General features: G+C 46.8%; 1 protein-coding gene across 3 annotated transcripts in view; it reads left to right on the top strand.

Moving 5' to 3' along the window:
* PAXIP1 (PAX interacting protein 1) overlaps window positions 1–20,476 on the top strand; it is a 118,927-nt gene that overhangs the window by 584 nt on the left and 97,867 nt on the right. For 2 of the 3 annotated variants that reach the window (XM_063921876.1, XM_063921874.1), the window contains exons 2-3: window positions 11,609–11,662; window positions 13,861–13,995. In XM_063921876.1, coding sequence (XP_063777946.1) covers window positions 13,870–13,995 — 126 coding nt within the window. In that variant the 5' untranslated portion in view covers window positions 11,609–11,662; window positions 13,861–13,869. The remainder of the gene's footprint in view (window positions 1–11,608; window positions 11,663–13,860; window positions 13,996–20,476) is intronic. The other variant, XM_063921875.1, reaches the window with a different exon arrangement.

The raw sequence follows: 20,476 nt of genomic DNA, 5'->3' as shown, positions 1-20,476 counted from the left end.
GTATCCCCTCCATGGGTGGCAGGTGGTGTATAGGTAACCCTGTGGACCTCATCTGTCATCAAGAGTGGAGGATAGCTTTACGCTGGCATCGGCCCAAGAGGCTCTGTTAAATTAAGTGCGATGTTGCGCATAGTAGTATCTCTTCGCTGTGGGATTGTGTATTAAGATGCATGATTTAGGGCAGAGGTCTGCAAACTCTGTCCACATTACCCCACACAGTGCATGTTTTGCAGGTAACCCAGCAGGTGCACAGGTGTATTAATTACTCACAGACACATTTTAAAAGGTCCACAGGTGGAGCTAATTATTTCACTTGTGATTCTGTGAGGAGACCTGCAAGACATCCACTGTGTGTGGTAATGACGACCGAGTTTGCAGATCTATGATTTAGGGTGAAAACTGCAATTTAGGGGCGATTGCCGGCGTTCCAACAATATGGGCGTCACCCACACATCACTTGGATCAACCAACAATAGTAGTCTCCCCAAATAATGAATTGGTCTAAAGGGGGGTACACAGGGAGCGATCTTAATGAAAATTGAAGCACTTAGATTTTCAGCAAGATCGCTCCGTGTGTAGCCCTAACAGTGATAGCGATGCGCAGCCCCGCGCATTGCTATCGCTGGTGCTAGATTGGCCTGCATGCAGGCCAATCTAGCGGGTCGCTCACTTCACCCGCTGGGTAAAGTGAGCGGACCCCCAGTCTCCCCCAGCACACTCAGCACACATCTCCTGCATTGGCCCGTCTATATGGGCCTTAAGAGTACATGTTATTACTTGCCTATTGTTTTACCTGTGCAAGTTACACCCTTGGTGTTACTCTCTTTATGGGCACATGTTAGCATTGGAGAGAGAGAAAGTACCAACCAACCAGCTCCTAATGCGGGGTACACACTGGAGCAACGGGGAATCTCCAGCAGCCCAGATTGTGTTACAGCACGCTAGCGGCAACGCTTGGTTGGACGTGCAGCTTGTCCAACTAAGCGTCCTTCGATAGGGAGCACGAAATCCCCTGTACACACTGAGCGATGTAGTCAATATGTCGTAACGAAACAGCATATTCTGCCGACATCGCTCTAATGTGTACCTGGCTGTCATTTCTTAAACACAGACTGTAACATGGCAGGCAGGAGCTTTTTTGGAATGTCTGGTTCTTGAGAGACGGGCTGTACACTGGGCCCCCCTGCCTTCAACTAAATAAATCCTAAATTTACACAGTGCTTTGGATTTTTTTTTGTGCCTTCAGAAGCAGGCAAATGATAAAATCTGAACTAATCAGCAACTGTCACTGAATTAACCCACCTACTATATGTGCAGGAAGATGGTGTTTGTGTCACAACATATTTGAAAACAGACAAACTTATACTTTGCAAGTCGCATAACTTTTTTATAAATCAGCTTTGTGTCTTAATTCTGCCTAAAGACTTATTGAGCTGTTGCTTTGCCTTTTACATTTCATGTTTATGGCATAAAGTGTAGCACTACTGGATATTTATTTTTCAATAAACTTTTCCAGCTTGGTGTGTTTGTTTACATTAAATGCACATTTCACATTTTAAAGTTTGACACAAGTGTATGTTTTGATGGGTGTAGTATGGTATGCCGGCGGCCGGGCTCCTGGCGACCAGCATACCGGCGCCGGGAGCCCGACAGCATGGCGAGCGCAAAAGAGGCCCTTGCTGGCTCGCCACGCTGCCGGTACAGTGGTGCGCTCCCTCCAGGGGGGTTGTGGACCCCACGAGGGAGAATATCTGTTGGTATGCCGGGTGTCGGGATTCCGGCGCTGGTATACTGTGCATTCGGCATACTGAAGACCACCCGTTTTGATGTATACTATAATAACTCCAAATCCTGAGTCACTCCTTCACCGACTATAACCAAAGACACCCAGAACCTATTTCCTGACCAGTTACTGCTAGTCTGGGTACACACTGGTAGATATATTGCCCATTAAATAGAACCGGCAATATATCTGTAGGTCATCGGCAGGTGTGTAAATCTGATATGTCGTTGAACGATGTAATTCAAAGACATCACGTAGGCCCTGCAGCACAACAGATATTAATATATTGCATATATATCTGCATGTCTGGCTGTATGTATGGGCGACCCACTGACCGCCCATAAACTGGTTGCAGGGATTGACATCAGAGCTGGGCGGGCAAATTCAAATGCTTGCCCAGGTATATATTGAACAGCCAGTTGGTTAGTGTGTATGCTCACCAAATTGGAAGCATATGCCGGTATAATGTCTTCCCAGCCTTAGAGTCTCCTTAGATTACCCAGTATCCCCTATGGTATCATATTCTTGTTTTCATATTAAAAAAAAAATATAAAAAAAAAAAAAAATATATATACTTTATTGTGATACAACCAAATCAAAATGTCCACACATTCGAACATTGAACTACAGTGGGTGTCATATTAACATAAAGGTGATGGTTCAATTGTTTTACCCTGCATTTACCACTAGGAGATGCAAAACTGAGCAATTCAATTGTTGCTCAATTTAGACGCCCAGTAGCCGTGGAGATGACATTTCTTCTCACAGCCTCCGGAGGTGCAAGAAGGAATGTGTTCTAAGAAGGCACTTTGGGCGTCCGAACAGCACCAAAGAGCAATGGAGACCGGGTACTTGGGCTACCTTAACAATTTTTAGGGATTTGACACTTCTCCTGTCAAAGAAGCCATCTGCCTCAGGCATCACCGTACTGTAGTGTAGGTGATCACGCAGAATGGGTTTTACTCTTTGCAAAGAGTGGTTTCAGAATGGCCCTGCAGTCACTTCCTGTTCACTGATGGATCTCTGCGGTCCATAGAAATTCATAATCTCTAGCCAGCCCTGATGACGAACAGCACCTCAATCTGTCCTGTTGTAGCCTTTAAGAATCTCATTGTCCTGTGGAACTGTAGAATCTGTTAGGATGTAGTGTTCCCCCTAGGATGCAGAGGTGCCGGGGGTGTTCACTCAAAGTGGGTGTGGCTCAGCAGGTGTCACTATTGGGGGCAGTGTGGCCCCCTCAGTGTCACTAATGGGGGTGTGGCCAGCTGTGGCATCATTAATGGAGTTGTGCCCAGCACTTAAGGAGGTGTTATTAAATGGTTGAAGTTTGTGTTGCCGTTTTTCTGCCAGAGTAGTCCTGGATAAGGCTGTGACTGCGTCTTCATACACAGGTGTAAAGTCTCTGAAGGTTTACCTGCAATGGATATTCTGAGCAATCATAGGGTTGCTCAGAGGTCCAATGTGCAAACAGTGCTGCGTCTTTGTATGCAAGCACATATCGGAGATGCTGTCAGCAGGCGTCACCACACATATCCCTGCCGCAGCATATTAGCATGTTTTCGCAGATATGTGCCATCAGAATACGAAGTTGTGTGTGCATCTCTGTATCAGGCGTACGTTTGCATGATTCTGTTACAGAAAAAAAAGCTGAGTACACATTGGGGCGACGGGCGTTCTTTCCAACATCGGAAGAAATGCCCTTGAGCCCAGATTCTGTGTACACACTGGAATGAGTTGTATGAAGCACATCAAATATAGCGACCACGGGAGCTCTCAATCACCTGTACATACTGAGCGATGTAGGTTATTTGTTATTACAAAACAGCAGTATAGCCTGACATTGCTCCAGTGTGTACCCAGCTCAGGACAAACAACATTTATAACACTCTTTATAAGCAGTCTTATGAAACAGGCATGGGTTATTACTAATGTGGATCTGCTTAGACTTAAGCCCCCTACACATTAGGCTACTTGCGCCAAGCTGCCCGACAGCCGATACGTCAGACTGGCGGCGGGCGGGAGTGAAGACCTGGCTCCACAGCACTGCATGCTAATATGGACGAGTGTCCATATTAGCCTGCATCCATAAGCGACCCAGCACCAACGATGAACGAGTGCGGGGCCGCGCATCGTTGGTGTCTACACACTGAGCGACATGAACGCGTTATTGTTCATTATTGAACAAGAATGTTCATATCGTTTAGTGGTATCGCTTTATGTGTAGGGCCCATAAGCTATCTCTAAAGAAGCAGCCCTTTATTTTGTTATAATTTTTTTATTTTCTCTAACGTCCTAGAGGTTGCTGGGGACTCCGTAAGGACCATGGGGATAGACGGGCTCCGCAGGAGACATGGGCACTTTAAGAAAGAATTTAGTTCCTGGTGTGCACTGGCTCCTCCCTCTATGCCCCTCCTCCAGACCTCAGTTTGATACTGTGCCCAGACGAGCCGGATGCTTTTCAGTGAGCTCTCCTGAGTTTACTGATAGAAAGTATTTTGTTAGGTTTTTTATTTTCAGGGAGCTCTGCTGGCAACAGACTCCCTGCTTCGAGGGACTGAGGGGAGAGAAGCAGCCCTACTCTCTGAAGCTAGGTCCTGCTTCTTAGGCTACTGGACACCATTAGCTCCAGAGGGATTGGTACGCAGGATCTCACCCTCGCCGCCCGTCCCTGAGCCGCGCCGCCGTCCCCCTCGCAGAGCCGGAAGATAGAAGCCTGGTGAGTATGAGAAGAAAAGAAGACTTCACAGGCGGCAGAAGACTTCATGATCTTCACTAGAGGTAACACACAGCACTGCAGCTGTGCGCCATTGCTCCACACACCTCACATACTCCGGTCACTGTAAGGGTGCAGGGGGGGGGGCGCCCTGGGCAGCATTTGGGACCTCAAATTGGCAAAAAGAACACATATATACAGCTGGGCACTGTATGTATGAGCCCCCGCCAAAATTACTGTTTAAGCGGGACAGAAGCCCGCCGCCGAGGGGGTGTGGCTTCTCCCTCAGCACTCACCAGCGCCATTTTTTCTCCACAGCACCGCTGAGAGGAAGCTCCCTGGGCTCTCCCCTGCTGATACACGGTAGAAGAGGGTTGAAAAGAGAGGGGGGGGGGGGGGCACATACTTAGGCGCAAAAACTATAACATACAGCAGCTACCTGGTTAACATTAAGTTACTGTGTTAGTCCTGGGATATTATAGCGCTGGGGTGTGTGCTGGCATAATCTCTCTCTGTCTCTCCAAAGGGCCTGGTGGGGGAACTGTCTTCAGAAAGGACATTCCCTGTGTGTGTGGTGTGTCGGTACGCTTGTGTCGACATGTCTGATGAGGAAAGCTATGTGGGAGAGGAGCGGGAGCAAATGAATGTGGTGACTCCGCCGACACCTGATTGGATGGATATGTGGAAGGTTTTAAATGATAATGATAATTCCTTGCATAAAAGATTTGATAAGGCTGATGCATTGGGGCAGTCAGGGTCTCAACCCATGCCTGACCCTATGTCGCAGGGACCGTCAGGGTCTCAGAAGCGCCCACTATCCCAAATTGTTGACACAGATACCGACATGGATTCTGACTCCAGTGTCGATTACGATGATGCAAAGTTACAGCCAAAATTGGCTAAATCCCTTCGATATATGATTATAGCAATAAAGGATGTTTTGCACATCACAGAGGAAACCCCTGTCCCTGACACGAGTGTGTATATGTATAAGGGAAAGAAGCCTGAGGTAACTTTTCCCCCCTCACACGAACTGAATGAATCGTGTGAAAAAGCTTGGGAATCTCCAGATAAAAAACTGCAGATTTCCAAACAGATTCTTATGGCGTATCCTTTCCCGCCAACGGTTAGGTTACGATGGGAATCCTCCCCTAGGGTGGACAAAGCTTTAACACGCTAATGCAATAAGGTAGCCCTGCCGTCCCAGGATACGGCTACCCTCAAAGATGCTGCGGATCGCAAACAGGAGGTTACCCTGAAGTCCATTTATACACATTCGGGTACCTTACTAAGACCGGCAATTGCGTCGGCCTGGGTGTGTAGTGCTGTAGCAGCATGGACGGATACTTTATCTGAGGAATTGGATACCCTAGATAAGGATACTGTATTATTGACCCTGGGGCATATAAAAGACGCTGTCCTATATATGAGAGATGCTCAAAGAGACATTAGTCTACTGGGTTCTAGAATAAACGCTATGTCGGTTTCTGCCAGAAGGGTCCTGTGGACTCGGCAATGGACAGGTGATGCCGACTCAAAAAGGCATATAGAGGTTTTACCTTACAGGGGTGAGGAATTGTTCGGGGAAGGTCTCTCGGACCTGGTCTCCACAGCTACAGCTGGAAAGTCAAATTTTTTGCCTTATGTTCCCTCACAGCCTAAGAGAGCACCGCATTATCAAATGCAGTCCTTTCGTTCACAAAGAAACAAGAAAGTCCGAGGTGCGTCCTTTCTTGCCAGTGGTAGGGGCAGAGGAAAGAAGCTGCACAACGCAGCTAGTTCCCAGGAACAGAAGTCCTCACCGGCCTCTACAAAATCCACCGCATGACGCTGGGGCTCCACTGGCGGAGCCGGGCCCTGTGGGGGCACGTCTTCGGAATTTCAGCCACATGTGGGTTCACTCCCAGGTGGATCCTTGGGCAATAGAAATTGTGTCTCAGGGTTACAAGCTGGAATTCGAAGAGGTGCCTCCTCGCCGGTATTTCAAATCGGCCCTACCATCTTCCCCCCAAGAGAGGGAAATAGTGTTAAATGCAATACAAAAATTGTATCTTCAGCAGGTGGTCAAGGTTCCCCTCCTTCAACAGGGAAGGGGTTATTATTCGACCATGTTTGTAGTCCCGAAACCGGACGGTTCGGTCAGACCCATATTGAATTTAAAATCTCTGAACCTATACTTGCAAAGGTTCAAGTTCAAGATGGAACCGCTAAGAGCGGTCATCGCAAGCCTTGAAGGGGGGGATTTTATGGTGTCACTGGACATAAAGGATGCGTACCTTCATGTCCCCATTTATCCACCTCATCAGGCGTACCTAAGATTTGCGGTACAGGATTGTCATTACCAATTTCAGACGTTGCCGTTTGGTCTCTACGGCCCCGAGGATTTTCACCAAGGTAATGGTGGAAATGATGGTGCTCCTGCGGAAGCAAGGTGTTACAATTATCCCATACTTGGACGATCTCCTCATAAAAGCGAGATCAAGAGAGCAGTTGCTGAACAGCGTATCTTTCACTGAAAGTGTTACAGCAACACGGCTGGATTCTCAATATTCCAAAGTCGCAGTTGGTTCCTACGACTCATCTGCCCTTCTTGGGCATGATTCTGGACACGGACCAGAAGAGGGTTTATCTCCCAATAGAGAAGGCCCAGGAACTCATGACTCTGGTCAAGAACCTATTGAAACCAAAACAGGTGTCAGTGCATCATTGCACTCGAGTCCTGGGAAAGATGGTGGCGTCATACGAGGCCATTCCCTTCGGCAGGTTCCATGCAAGGATTTTCCAATGGGACCTACTGGACAAGTGGTCCGGGTCACATCTTCAGATGCATCGGTTGATCACCCTGTCCCCCAGGGCCAGGGTGTCACTACTGTGGTGGCTGCAGAGTGCTCACCTTCTCGAGGGCTGCAGATTCGGCATTCAGGACTGGATCCTGGTGACCACGGACGCAAGCCTCCGAGGTTGGGGAGCAGTCACACAGGGAAGAAATTTCCAGGGTCTTTGGTAAAGAGACTTGTCTTCACATCAACATCCTGGAGCTAAGGGCCATATACAACGCCCTACGTCAAGCGGAGACCTTACTTCGCGACCGACCAGTTCTGATCCAGTCAGACAACATCACCGCAGTTGCTCATGTTAACCGCCAAGGCGGCACAAGGAGCAGAGTGGCAATGGCGGAAGCCACCAGAATTCTTCGCTGGGCGGAGAATCATGTAAGCACACTGTCAGCAGTGTTCATTCCGGGAGTGGACAACTGGGAAGCAGACTTCCTCAGCAGAAACGACCTACACCCGGGAGAGTGGGGACTTCATCCAGAAGTCTTCGCACAGATTGTGAGTCGGTGGGAACTGCCACAGATAGACATGATGGCGTCCCGCCTCAACAAAAAGCTACAGAGGTATTGCGCCAGGTCAAGAGACCCTCAGGCAGTAGCGGTAGACGCCCTAGTGACACCGTGGGTGTTCCGGTCAGTCTATGTATTTCCTCCTCTTCCTCTCATACCAAAGGTGTTGAGGATAGTAAGAAGAAAAGGAGTGAGAACAATCCTCATTGTTCCAGATTGTCCAAGACGGACCTGGTATCCAGATCTGCAGGAACTGATCACAGAAGATCCGTGGCCTCTTCCTCTAAGACAGGACCTGTTGCAACAGAAACCCTGTCTGTTCCAAAACTTACCGCGGCTGCGTTTGACGACATGGCGGTTGAACGCCGGATCCTAGCAGAAAAAGGCATTCCGGTTGAGGTTATTCCTACGCTGATAAAGGCTAGGAAGGAAGTAACAGCAAAACATTATCACCGTATATGGCGAAAATATGTTTCTTGGTGTGAGACCAAGAATGCTCCTACGGAAGAATTCCATCTGGCTCGTTTCCTTCACTTCCTACAAGCTGGAGTGAATTTGGGCCTTAAATTAGGTTCCATTAAGGTCCAGATTTCGGCCCTATCCATTTTCTTTCAAAAAGAATTGGCTTCTCTCCCAGAAGTTCAGACTTTTGTAAAGGGAGTGCTGCATATTCAGCCTCCTTTTGTGCCTCCGGTGGCACCTTGGGATCTTAACGTGGTGTTAAGTTTCCTAAAGTCACACTGGTTTGAACCACTTAAAACGGTGGAGTTGAAATATCTCACGTGGAAGGTGGTCATGTTATTAGCCTTGGCTTCGGCTAGGCGAGTGTCTGAATTAGGGGCTTTTATGTGACAAAGCCGCTATTTGGTTTTCCATATGGATAGCGCAGAATTGCGGACCCGTTCGCAATTTCTGCCAAAAGTGGTTTCATGTTTTCATATGAACCAACCTATTGTGATGCCTGTGGCTACACGTGACTTGGAGGATTCAGAGTTACTTGATGTGGTCAGGGCTTTGAAAATTTACGTAGCCAGAACGGCTAGAGTCGGGAAAACTGAAGCGCTGTTTGTCCTGTATGCATCCAACAAGATTGGTGCCCCTGCTTCAAAGCAAACTATTGCTCGCTGGATTTGTGACACGATTCAGCAAGCGCATTCTACGGCTGGTTTGCCGTTACCAAAATCGGTCAAGGCCCATTCCACTAGGAAGGTGGGCTGCTCTTGGGCGGCTGCCCGGGGATCTCGGCACTACAGCTGTGTCGAGCTGCTACTTGGTCGGGTTCAAAAACTTTTGCAAAATTCTACAAGTTTGATACCCTGGCTGAGGAGGACCTCATGTTTGCTCAATCGGTGCTGCAGAGTCATCCGCACTCTCCCGCCCGTTTGGGAGCTTTGGTATAATCCCCATTGTCCTTACGGAGTCCCCAGCATCCTCTAGGACGTTAGAGAAAATAAGATTTTACTTACCGGTAAATCTATTTATCGTAGTCCGTAGAGGATGCTGGGAGCCCGTCCCAAGTGCGGACTTCTTCTGCAATACTTGTATATAGTTATTGCTTTAATAAGGGTTATGTCATAGTTGCATCGGTCTTGAACTGATATGTTGTTTTCATACTGTTAACTGGGTAGTTATCACAAGTTGTACGGTGTGATTGGTGTGGCTCTAACTGAGGTCTGGAGGAGGGGCATAGAGGGAGGAGCCAGTGCACACCAGGAACTAAATTCTTTCTTAAAGTGCCCATGTCTCCTGCGGAGCCCTTCTATCCCCATGGTCCTTTACGGAGTCCCCAGCATCCTCTACGGACTACGAGAAATAGATTTACCGGTAAGTAAAATCTTATTTTTTTTTTTATGAACAGTCTGTTGAGGTTATTTCTTGTTAAATGCTTTGAGGGTCTTCATGATGATTTTTTCATTCCATGCCAGACTTCTGCATATAGGAATAGGTAACTTATTGACACCAAAGTACTGAAGATCGAACCTTATTTATATAACAATATACAGGTTGAGTATCCCATATCCAAATATCCGAAATACGGAATATTCCGAAATACGGACTTCTTTGAGTGAGATAGTGAAACCTTTGTTTTTTGATCGCTCAATGTACACAAACCTTGTTTAATACACACAGTTATTAAAAATATTGTATTAAATGACCTTCAGGCTGTGTGTATAAGGTGTATAAGAAACATAAATGAATTGTGTGAATGTACACACACTTTGTTTAATGCACAAAGTTATAAAAAATATTGGCTAAAATGACCTTCAGGCTGTGTGTATAAGGTGTATATGAAACATAAATACATTCTATGCTTAGACTTGGGTCCCATCACCATGATATCTCATTATTGTATGCAATTATTCCAAAATACGGAAAAATCCCATATCCAAAATACCTCTGGTCCCAAGCATTTTAGATAAGGGATACTCAACCTGTATAGTACTTTATTTATACATCACCTATATTATTTAGAAATACATATTCTACTAAAAATGCATGGTTACAAATTATGCAGGATTCATCATACCGTTACCCACCACAGTAGTTGCTGGTTAACAACAACAAATTTCCCCAGTCTCAAAAAGTTGTCTAACTATTATAGCTGAGTTACTGTAATTACTTAGTGCACTGTAGATGTATATATCATATAGTATGCTTGTAGTTGGATTTTGCATATAGTATACTGATATATTACCGGGTCTAAGGAGAATAAAGGATCCACCATTTATTTGTCTTTTCTTGCAATGCATAATTTGTGTGGGACACATTATGTAAAATCAATTTTATCCCAATTGAATAACAGACTGTGGGGCTGCAATTGTCACATGTACACCTGTGAGAGAGGGCGTTCTTATGTAGATAATCTCCACTGAGGGTGTGTTAACCCAACTACGCAGATTTGGACATAAACATAGATGTGCCTGTTTGCAGATAGATGTATCTTTTGCACCTAGTATAGGCTTAGTGCAAGTGCACACTAATTATGATGATTTGCAGCAAACCAAGCATATGGCTACGGGGTGGGCTAACTGTGTACAAATTAATATATGCATGTTGTCCTTGCACGGAATGCGGGAGCCTATGGGCCTAATTCAGCATGGATTGTACATGTGCAAAAAAACGCACATCTACAATCCATTACTCTGACATGCGGGGGGGGGGGGGGGGCAGCACAGTGTATGTCAGGCCCTGTGCCCCCCCCCCACACACACACACATGCGATTGCATGTTTAGGGCAGCCCTCTGCCTACGCAGCCTAGTTGCAAAGGCAGGTGGTTACCTGCCATGTTTGGGGTCGCTGCATGTGATGTCACGCAGCCGCCTTAAGCGAATGCTCGCACCCCCCCCCCCCCCCCGACGCAACGCCCAAAACGCCTCTACTTGTAAAAGGGGTATTAGACTTAGCTCTGCCCTTTTCCCACTAGATTCTCTCATTAGTAAGGTACCTCCTATCCTTTGTCTGCTTTTATTTACCCTATCTTTTACGTCTCTGTTTAATGTATGGGGGCTTGTGTAATACCCTGCGAGGTGCAGGCTGTGCGGGAATTCTGGTGAGTATGCCCATATTTATAAAGCGTTAATCATTTACAAGGCTAAACTAACCTGTTTTTTCCTTGTAAATACCCCTTTACAAATACAGGCATGCCCACACAGCGAGCATCCCGCAGGTTGTTACATGGCCCCATGGTCTGTCCACTGTTGTGGAGCACTGTGACCCCTTATAAATCGGTCACCATAATAATAACAGAATGTACATATATATTCTCAGATCTGGACAAATGTATCTGAAAACCACAGACGAAAGTTAGAAGTCAGCAAGTCTGTAAGAATTTTTTATTTATTATTTACATTGGCCTTTGTGCAAAAGAGCCATGCACAAATAATCGGCATGATCCAAATCTGTTTGTATTTTTGTTTTTTGTATGCATGACCGTTTAATAGCCAGTGTATGTAAATGTTTAATTAAATTTTTTCTTTTTTAAATGGTTTAAAAATAAACATTCAACTATTCCATAAACACAGTGCCCTAGAGTCTTGGCATTCTTTTTATGTATTTATTTATTTCTTTTTAATGGAACTCCTTGGCACCTGTATCCAGCAAAATCATTGTTTTACTAAATCCAGAGGGTGGTTCAACATAGGTTCCATTTTTTATTTTCTGTTATCACCCCATATGCCAAAATTTAAAAACCACAAATATTTTTGTTTTCCTTCCTTTCAGAAATATCGGTCATCTTTAAATTACGTCAGACAACAACTTTTTATGTTTGGTGGTTTATGCAAATATCTCCGCTTAAAATAGTTACAATTCTGCAAAAAAAAATTTTTTAAAGACTCAAAAAAACCCAAAAACAAATCATTAAAATGTAAGATACGGTACAATGGTTTTTGTCCCAAGCAACTACCAGGTCCTAGTCCTTTGCTATTTGTATTTGTGTAAATGCCTACAAACATGAAAATCACTGTCTTCTATAATGATGGCTGCTGTTTCTAAAAGCGAGTAAAAAAATATATTTATGGTTTTAGACTCTTGCGCATAGGGGTAATAACTGAAATATTTGGCTTCTGAACTACTGATAGGCAAAACCAGTGATGGTAGCAGACAATCCCATTTATCCGAAGAACAAAAAAGGAAACTGAAGAGGGAAGAAAGGGAAGCCGGGGTAAAGAGGGGTGTGGAGGTTTTTGAAGAGTTTGCAAATGGGTTGTGGAAGGAGATGCACAGAAAGGAAAGGGGGGGTGACATTTTCACATGTTGGAGTCACAGACACTAATACAAACGGCGAGATTAAAATGTTGCTGCCGACGGGTGTGACCTCAGCATTTCAAGCTCGCTACCCCTAGGGGTGGCGTGCTGAAATGCACGAAAAGTGACCCGTTTGGGCACCCATACGGGGCTTTTCGCAAAGCGGCTAAGCCTGACTGACTTATGGGTGCAATCAGCGCCAAAATGGGGGTCATTTGTATATCGGCCCTTGCGATCGCCCGTCACTAGACTGGAGAAAGGGTGGCGATAACATTTGAATCTCGCCCAGTGAAAGTGACCGACACAGAGGGGGAGCAGAGACACAGATTGGGTGGGATAAACATGGGTGTGGGGATAAGAAGACAGACAGGGCACCCTATTTACATTGAGGACTGCCATTGGGGGGTGGGGGCGTGAGGATGCCGGGTACATACTAAGCAGTGCAGGCTGCTTAAAGATCACACACTGCCTATGTAAAGCAGCACAGCCTACAAAAGATGTCCGCACAAATCAATAGATTCAGGACTGCACCACCAACATGTGGCACCCAGTTTGAGAACCATAAGTTTATTACGTATGTTGTCAAATATGATATTTGCTAGGTTGTATAGTGTTTTCGTGTCATGCTTTTAAACATAGTTCATTCTGATTACCATCTCTTGGTAGAGTGAAATCATGGCGGTAATGTAGTTGTGGTCTGTGAATTTAATGGGTGGAATTCAGTTTGAGAAGTCGGTTGGGTGTCTGTTTTTTCCTGTCTATTAGATAGGAAAAAACTGACACCCAAATGACTTTTCAAACAATTGAATATCCCTCAATGTATGATAAACACTCCAGTGGAATGCTCTAGTAATGTAATTTGTCACCTCAAGCTTTTAGTTGGAATAGCCTTTGGCTGTCACCCTGATATTGGACAGTTGGTTTTCCAGCAGTTATGAATTCTCTATTATATTGCAAATTCAAATTTTGCATGTCATTTTTGTTTAGTCATTTGGTTAACTACAACTCTGTTTGAAATGATTTTTTTTGTTCTGTAGTCTTTGCTCTATATACATTATTGAGGTTAAACAATTCATTTATAGAAGCCTTTAATGCAGGTGTTCAGCAGATGTTTGAACCAATTATTTTCTTTTTAGAATTTTAAATCCCACTTCAGTCTTTCATTTTTGCCTTTGATTCTTGATCGTTTAAATACAATCTGTGTCACTGAAAAGATTCATGTTGCTTGTATTTAACGTAGTTATGAAACGTCTTCTTTTGTAATTATTTTATAGGTTGTGCAGATGCTAAAAGCGGGAAAGGCGAAAGAAGTCTCCTATAATGCCTTGGCTACACACATCATTGCAGAGGATGGAGACAATCCTGAGGTTGGCGAAGCCCGAGAGGTCTTTGATCTCCCTATAGTAAAAGTAGGTAGTCTGATAAGTTTTTGGTTGTTAAGCTACAAGATATACAGTTTCAGTGAAAACATTTAAACTGATGGAGCACCATACGAGTGTAAAGTAGAAATGTTGTTGCTTAGTCCAGAGGTTCTCAAACGTGGCACTAAAGGCACCCCAACGGTCCAGGGATTAAAGATATCCATGGCTCAGCACAGATGGTTAAATCATGTACCAAGCAGTGATAAAAGTGGAGAAGTGAGCCAGTGGAGAAGTTGCCCATGGCAACCAATCAGCATTGATGTAACATTTATAATTTGCATATTGTAAAATTATACAGAGCAGCTGTTTGGTTGCCATGGGCAACTTCTCCACTGGCTCACTTCTCCACTTTTATCACTGCTTTGTACATGTCCCCCTAAGTCACCTGTGGCCAAGCATCATGGTTATACTTAAAACCTGGACCTTTAGGGTGCCTTGAGGACTGCATTTGGGAACCTTTGGCCTAGTGTAAATTTAGCGTGTGTGTGTTTTTATACCAACACACACACACACACACACACACACACACACATGTGTGTAAATATACTTTTCTCTAGCATCCATAAGGGATATTGGGGAGACTTAGTACGGTGGGGTATAGACGGGGTCCAAAGGAGCCAGTGCACTTTAAATTTCTTCACTGAGTGTGCTGGCTCCTCCCCTCTATGCCCCCTCCCACATGCAGTTTAGAAAAAAGTGCCCTCAGGAGAGGATGCAGATCTCTGCAGCTCCAGAGAGTTATCTTCAGTTTCTTTTAAACTTTTATTATTTTATTATGCTGTTTGTGCAACAGCATACCTGCACCGTGGGAGTTAGGGGGGGTGGTCACCGGCCTTGCGAGGTGTCAGAGCCGCTTTGGGACGGGCGGAGCTACCTCAGCGGGACCAGCAACATTTTGGTGCCTTCCTCTGCTTAATGCAGCAGCAAGCACACACAGCTCCTCCTGACTCACAAGCCACGCTGGAAAACTGGCACAGGGTGTAGCAAAGGGGGAGAGCCGCTGTTGTACACAATCTGTGTCCTATACAAGACAGAAATCATTAGTGTTTCACTGTGATATAGTAAGCTAACAACCTCACTGGGGCTGTATAGCTGGGGTGTGCTGGTCTTCTCTCTCTGTGTATCTCCTCACATACAGTAAGGGCAGGCGTGCTAAGTATTACTGTCTGTGTGTATGTCATTGTGATTACTGTGAACATGGGTAAACACAAACTGCAGTGTATGCCACACCAGATTCTCTCCCTCTCAGTGAAGGGGCTGGGGGAGAGAGAGACCAGAGCCATCCTGGTTAGGGGCTCTTAACTACAACAGGCTGTTGCAGACTTAGCTGCTAGGGCAGATGTTACACAGCCACCCCTTTCTAACTCTGGACCACAAAAGCGTGGTTTACCTGCTCTGCTCTCTGATTCAGATGAGGACATGCGCAGTACTCCCACTATCTGAGATGTGCGCTTACCATCGGGTTAACGTACATGTGTGAATCAGGCCCTTTGTCAGGTGAATGCTGGACACGCAGCTGGTGTTTCATTAGGTTGCAGATATGTTTTGCAATTCCGTTTGCGTCCAACTCTGAATATGGCCTTATATGTGCACTGAGAAAATGAGGACAGTTGTGAAAGTGTTGCTCTCTTTGTAGATCGCATTATAGAACTCTGTGTTTGCCTGCCCAGCATTTAGAGGTTGCACATCTAAAGTAGAGTGATTTCCTGAACAGAAATTAGAGGAGTAAATGGAGGCATACGGTCTTGTCCCTTACTTACATTGCTTAGCGGCTATCCCAACCTGCATAGCTGCATGCTCTTGTTTTATTGATAGAGTGCCCCAAATTTCTTTTCTCTAACGTCCTAGTGGATGCTGGGGACTCCGTAAGGACCATGGGGAATAGACGGGCTCCGCAGGAGACAGGGCACTTTAAGAAAGAATTTGGATACTGGTATGCTCTGGCTCCTCCCTCTATGTCCCTCCTCCAGACCTTAGTTTGAATCTGTGCCCGGACGAGCTGGGTGCTACTTGGTGAGCTCTCCTGAGCTTGCTATAAAAGAAAGTATTTTGTTAGGTTTTTTTATTTTCAGAGAGATCTGCTGGCAACAGACTCTCTGCTTCGTTGGACTGAGGGGAGAAAAGCAGCCCTACTCACTGAAGATAGGTCCTACTTCTTAGGCTACTGGACACCATTAGCTCCAGAGGGATCGTACACAGGATCTCACCCTTTGTCGTCCGATCCCGGAGCCGCGCCGCCGTCCCCCTCGCAGAGCCGGAAGACAGAAGCCGGTGAAAGAAGCAAGAAGACTTCGAAATCGGCGGCAGAAGACTCCAGTCTTCATACTGAGGTAGCGCACAGCACTGCAGCTGTGCGCCATTGCTCCCACACTACACCCACATACTCCGGTCACTGTAGGGTGCAGGGCGCAGGGGGGGGCGCCCTGGGCAGCAATTAGAGACCTCTTGGCAAAAGTGGGCATATATACAGTTGGGCACTGTATATATGCATGGGCCCCCGCCATATTTTTACACAGAAACGCGGGACAGAAGCCCGCCGCTGAGGGGGCGGGGCTTCTTCCTCAGCACTCACCAGCGCCATTTTCTCTCCACAGCTGAGAGGAAGCTCCCCAGGCTCTCCCCTGCAGAAACACGGTAGAAGAGGGTAAAAAGAGAGGGGGGGCACATAAATTAGGCGCAAAAACAGTATATACAGCAGCTACTGGGTTAACACTAAGTTACTGTGTGATTCCTGGGACATATAGCGCTGGGGTGTGTGCTGGCATACTCTCTCTCTGTCTCTCCAAAAGGCCTTGTGGGGGAACGGTCTTCAAAAAGAGCATCCCCTGTGTGTGTGGTGTGTCGGTACGCTTGTGTCGGCATGTTTGACGAGGAAGGCTATGTGGAAGCAGAGCGGGAACAAGTTAATGTGGGGTCGCCGCCGACACCCGATTGGATGGATATGTGGAAGGTTTTAAATGAGAATGTTACTTCCTTGCATTAAAGGTTGGATAAAGCTGAAGCCTTAGGACAGCCGGGGTCTCAGCCCATGCCTGATCCTATGTCGCAGAGGCCGTCAGGGTCTCCGAAGCGCCCACTATCCCAAATTGTTGACACAGATATCGACACGAATTCTGACTCCAGTGTCGATTGCGATGATGCAAAGTTACAGCCTAAATTGGCTAAAGCCATCCGTTATATGATTATAGCAATGAAGGATGTGACCTTTCCCCCTTCACATGAGCTAAATGAGTTATGTGAAAAGGCTTGGGAATCTCCAGATAAAAAACTGCAGATTTCCAAACGGATGCTTATGGCGTATCCTTTCCCGCCAACGGACAGGTTACGCTGGGAATCCTCCCCTAGGGTAGACAAAGCTTTAACACTCTTATCCAAGAGGGTAGCCCTGCCGTCACAGGATACGGCCACCCTAAAAGATGCTGGGGATAGAAAGCAGGAGGGTACCCTGAAGTCCATTTATACACATTCAGGTACCTTACTAAGGCCGGCGATTGCGTCGGCCTGGATGTGTAGTGCTGTAGCAGCATGGATACCTTATCTGAGGAACTTGATACCTTGGACAAGGATACTATATTACTGACCCTGGGGCATATAAAAGACTCTGTCCTATATATGAGAGATGCTCAAAGAGACATTAGCCTACTGGGCTCTAGAATAAATGCAATGTCGATTTCTGCCAGAAGGGTCCTGTGGACTCTGCAATGGACAGGCGTAGCCGACTCAAAAAGGCACATGGAGGTTTTATCTTACAAGGGTGAGGAGTTGTTTGGGGAGGGTCTCTCGGACCTGGTCTCCACAGCTACGGCTGGAAAGTCAAATTTTTTACCATATGTTCCCTTACAACCTAAGAGAGCACCGTATTACCAAATGCAGTCCTTTCGATCACAAAAAGGCAAGAAAGTCCGAGGTGCGTCCTTTCTTGCCAGAGGCAGGGGTAGAGGAAAGAAGCTGTACAATACAGCTAGTTCCCAGGAACAGAAGTCCTCCCCGGCTTCCACTAAATCCACCGCATGACGCTGGGGCTCCACAGGCGGAGCTAGGCCCGGTGGGGGCGCGTCTCCAAAATTTCAGCCACAAGTGGGTTCACTCCCAGGTGGATCCCTGGGCTATAGAGATTGTGTCTCAGGGATACTAGCTGGAATTCGAAGAGATGCCCCCTCACCGTTACCTCAAATCGGCCCTGCCAGCTTCCCCCTTAGAGAGGGAAATAGTGTTGGCTGCAATTCACAAATTGTATCTTCAGCAGGTGGTGGTCAAGGTTCCCCTCCTTCAACAAGGAAGGGGTTACTATTCGACCATGTTTGTGGTACCGAAACCGGACGGTTTGGTCAGACCCATATTGAATTTAAAATCCCTGAACATATACCTGAAAAGGTTCAAGTTCAAGATGGAATCGCTCAGAGCGGTCATCGCAAGCCTGGAAGGGGGGGATTTTATGGTGTCTCTGGACATAAAGGATGCTTACCTTCATGTCCCCATTTATCCACCTCATCAGGAGTACCTCAGATTTGTGGTACAGGATTGTCATTACCAATTCCAGACGTTGCCGTTTGGTCTCTCCACGGCACCGAGAATATTTACCAAGGTAATGGCGGAAATGATGGTGCTCCTGCAACGGCAAGGAGTCACAATTATCCCATACTTGGACGATCTCCTCATAAAGGCGAGGTCCAGAGAGCAGTTGCTGATCAGCGTAGCACGCTCTCGGGAAGTGTTACAACAGCACGGCTGGATTCTAAATATTCCAAAGTCGCAGTTGATTCCTACGACTCGTCAGTCGCAGTTGATTCCTACGACTCGTCTGCCCTTCCTGGGCATGATTCTGGACACAGGCCAGAAGAGGGTTTATCTTCCGATGGAGAAGGCTCAGGAGCTCATGACACTGGTCAGAGACCTATTAAAACCAAGACAGGTGTCGGTGCATCACTGCACGCGAGTCCTGGGAAAGATGGTGGTATCATACTTCGGCAGGTTCCATGCGAGGACCTTTCAATGGGATCTGTTGGACAAGCGGTCCGGATCACATCTACAAATGCATCGGCTGATCACCCTATCCCCCAGGGCCAGGGTGTCTCTCCTGTGGTGGCTGCAGAGTGCTCACCTTCTCGAGGGCCGCAGATTCGGCATTCAGGACTGGGTCCTGGTGACCACGGACGCAAGCCTCCGAGGGTGGGGAGCAGTCACTCAGGGAAGAAGTTTCCAAGGTCTGTGGTCAAGTCAGGAGACTTGCCTTCACATCAATATCCTGGAACTAAGGGCCATATACAACGCCCTACGTCAAGCGGAGACCCTACTTCGCGACCGATCGATGCTGATTCAGTCAGACAACATCACCGCAGTGGCTCATGTAAACCGCCAAGGCGGCACAAGGAGCAGGGTGGCGATGGCGGAAGCCACCAGAATTCTTTGCTGGGCGGAGAATCACGTAAGAGCACTGTCGGCAGTGTTCGTTCCGGGAGTGGACAACTGGGAAGCAGACTTCCTCAGCAGGCACGACCTCCACCCGGGAGAGTGGGGACTTCATCAAGAAGTCTTCGCGCAGATTGCAAGTCGGTGGGAACTGCCACAAGTAGACATGATGGCATCCCGCCTCAACAAAAAGCTAGAGGTATTGCGCCAGGTCAAGAGACCCTCAGGCGATAGCTGTAGACGCACTAGTGACACCGTGGGTGTTCCGGTCGGTCTATGTATTTCCTTCTCTTCCTCTCATACCCAAGGTGCTGAGAATCATAAGAAAAAGAGGAGTGAGAACAATACTCATTGTTCCGGATTGGCCAAGAAGGACTTGGTATCCAGAGCTGCAAGAAATGCTCACAGAGGACCCATGGCCTCTGCCTCTAAGACAGGACTTGTTGCAACAGGGGCCCTGTCTGTTCCAAGACTTACCGCGGCTGCGTTTGACGGCATGGCGGTTGGACCCCGGATCCTAGCAGAAAAAGGCATTCCGGATGAGGTTATTCCTACGCTGATAAAGGCTAGGAAGGACGTGACGGCTAAATATTATCACCGTATATGGCAAAAATATGTTGCTTGGTGTGAGGCCAGGAATGCCCCTATGGAGGAATTCCAGCTGGGCCGTTTCCTTCACTTCCTACAGTCGGGAGTGACTTTGGGCCTAAAATTGGGTTCCATTAAGGTCCAGATTTCGGCCCTATCCATTTTCTTTCAAAAAGAACTGGCTTCTCTACCTGAAGTTCAGATTTTTGTAAAGGGAGTGCTGCATATTCAGCCCCCTTTTGTGCCTCCAGTGGCACCTTGGGATCTTAACGTGGTATTGAATTTCCTGAAGTCACACTGGTTTGAGCCACTTAAAACCGTGGAGTTAAAATTTCTCACGTGGAAGGTGGTCATGCTGTTAGCCTTGGCTTCAGCTAGGCGTGTGTCAGAATTAGCGGCTTTGTCACATAAAAGCCCCTATCTGGTTTTCCATATGGACAGGGCAGAATTGCGGACCCGTCCGCAATTTCTG

This window comes from Pseudophryne corroboree, chromosome 5 (genome assembly GCF_028390025.1).
Source record: "Pseudophryne corroboree isolate aPseCor3 chromosome 5, aPseCor3.hap2, whole genome shotgun sequence".
In the NCBI taxonomy this organism is placed as follows: domain Eukaryota; kingdom Metazoa; phylum Chordata; class Amphibia; order Anura; family Myobatrachidae; genus Pseudophryne; species Pseudophryne corroboree.
This window is presented reverse-complemented; position numbering and strand designations above follow the sequence as displayed.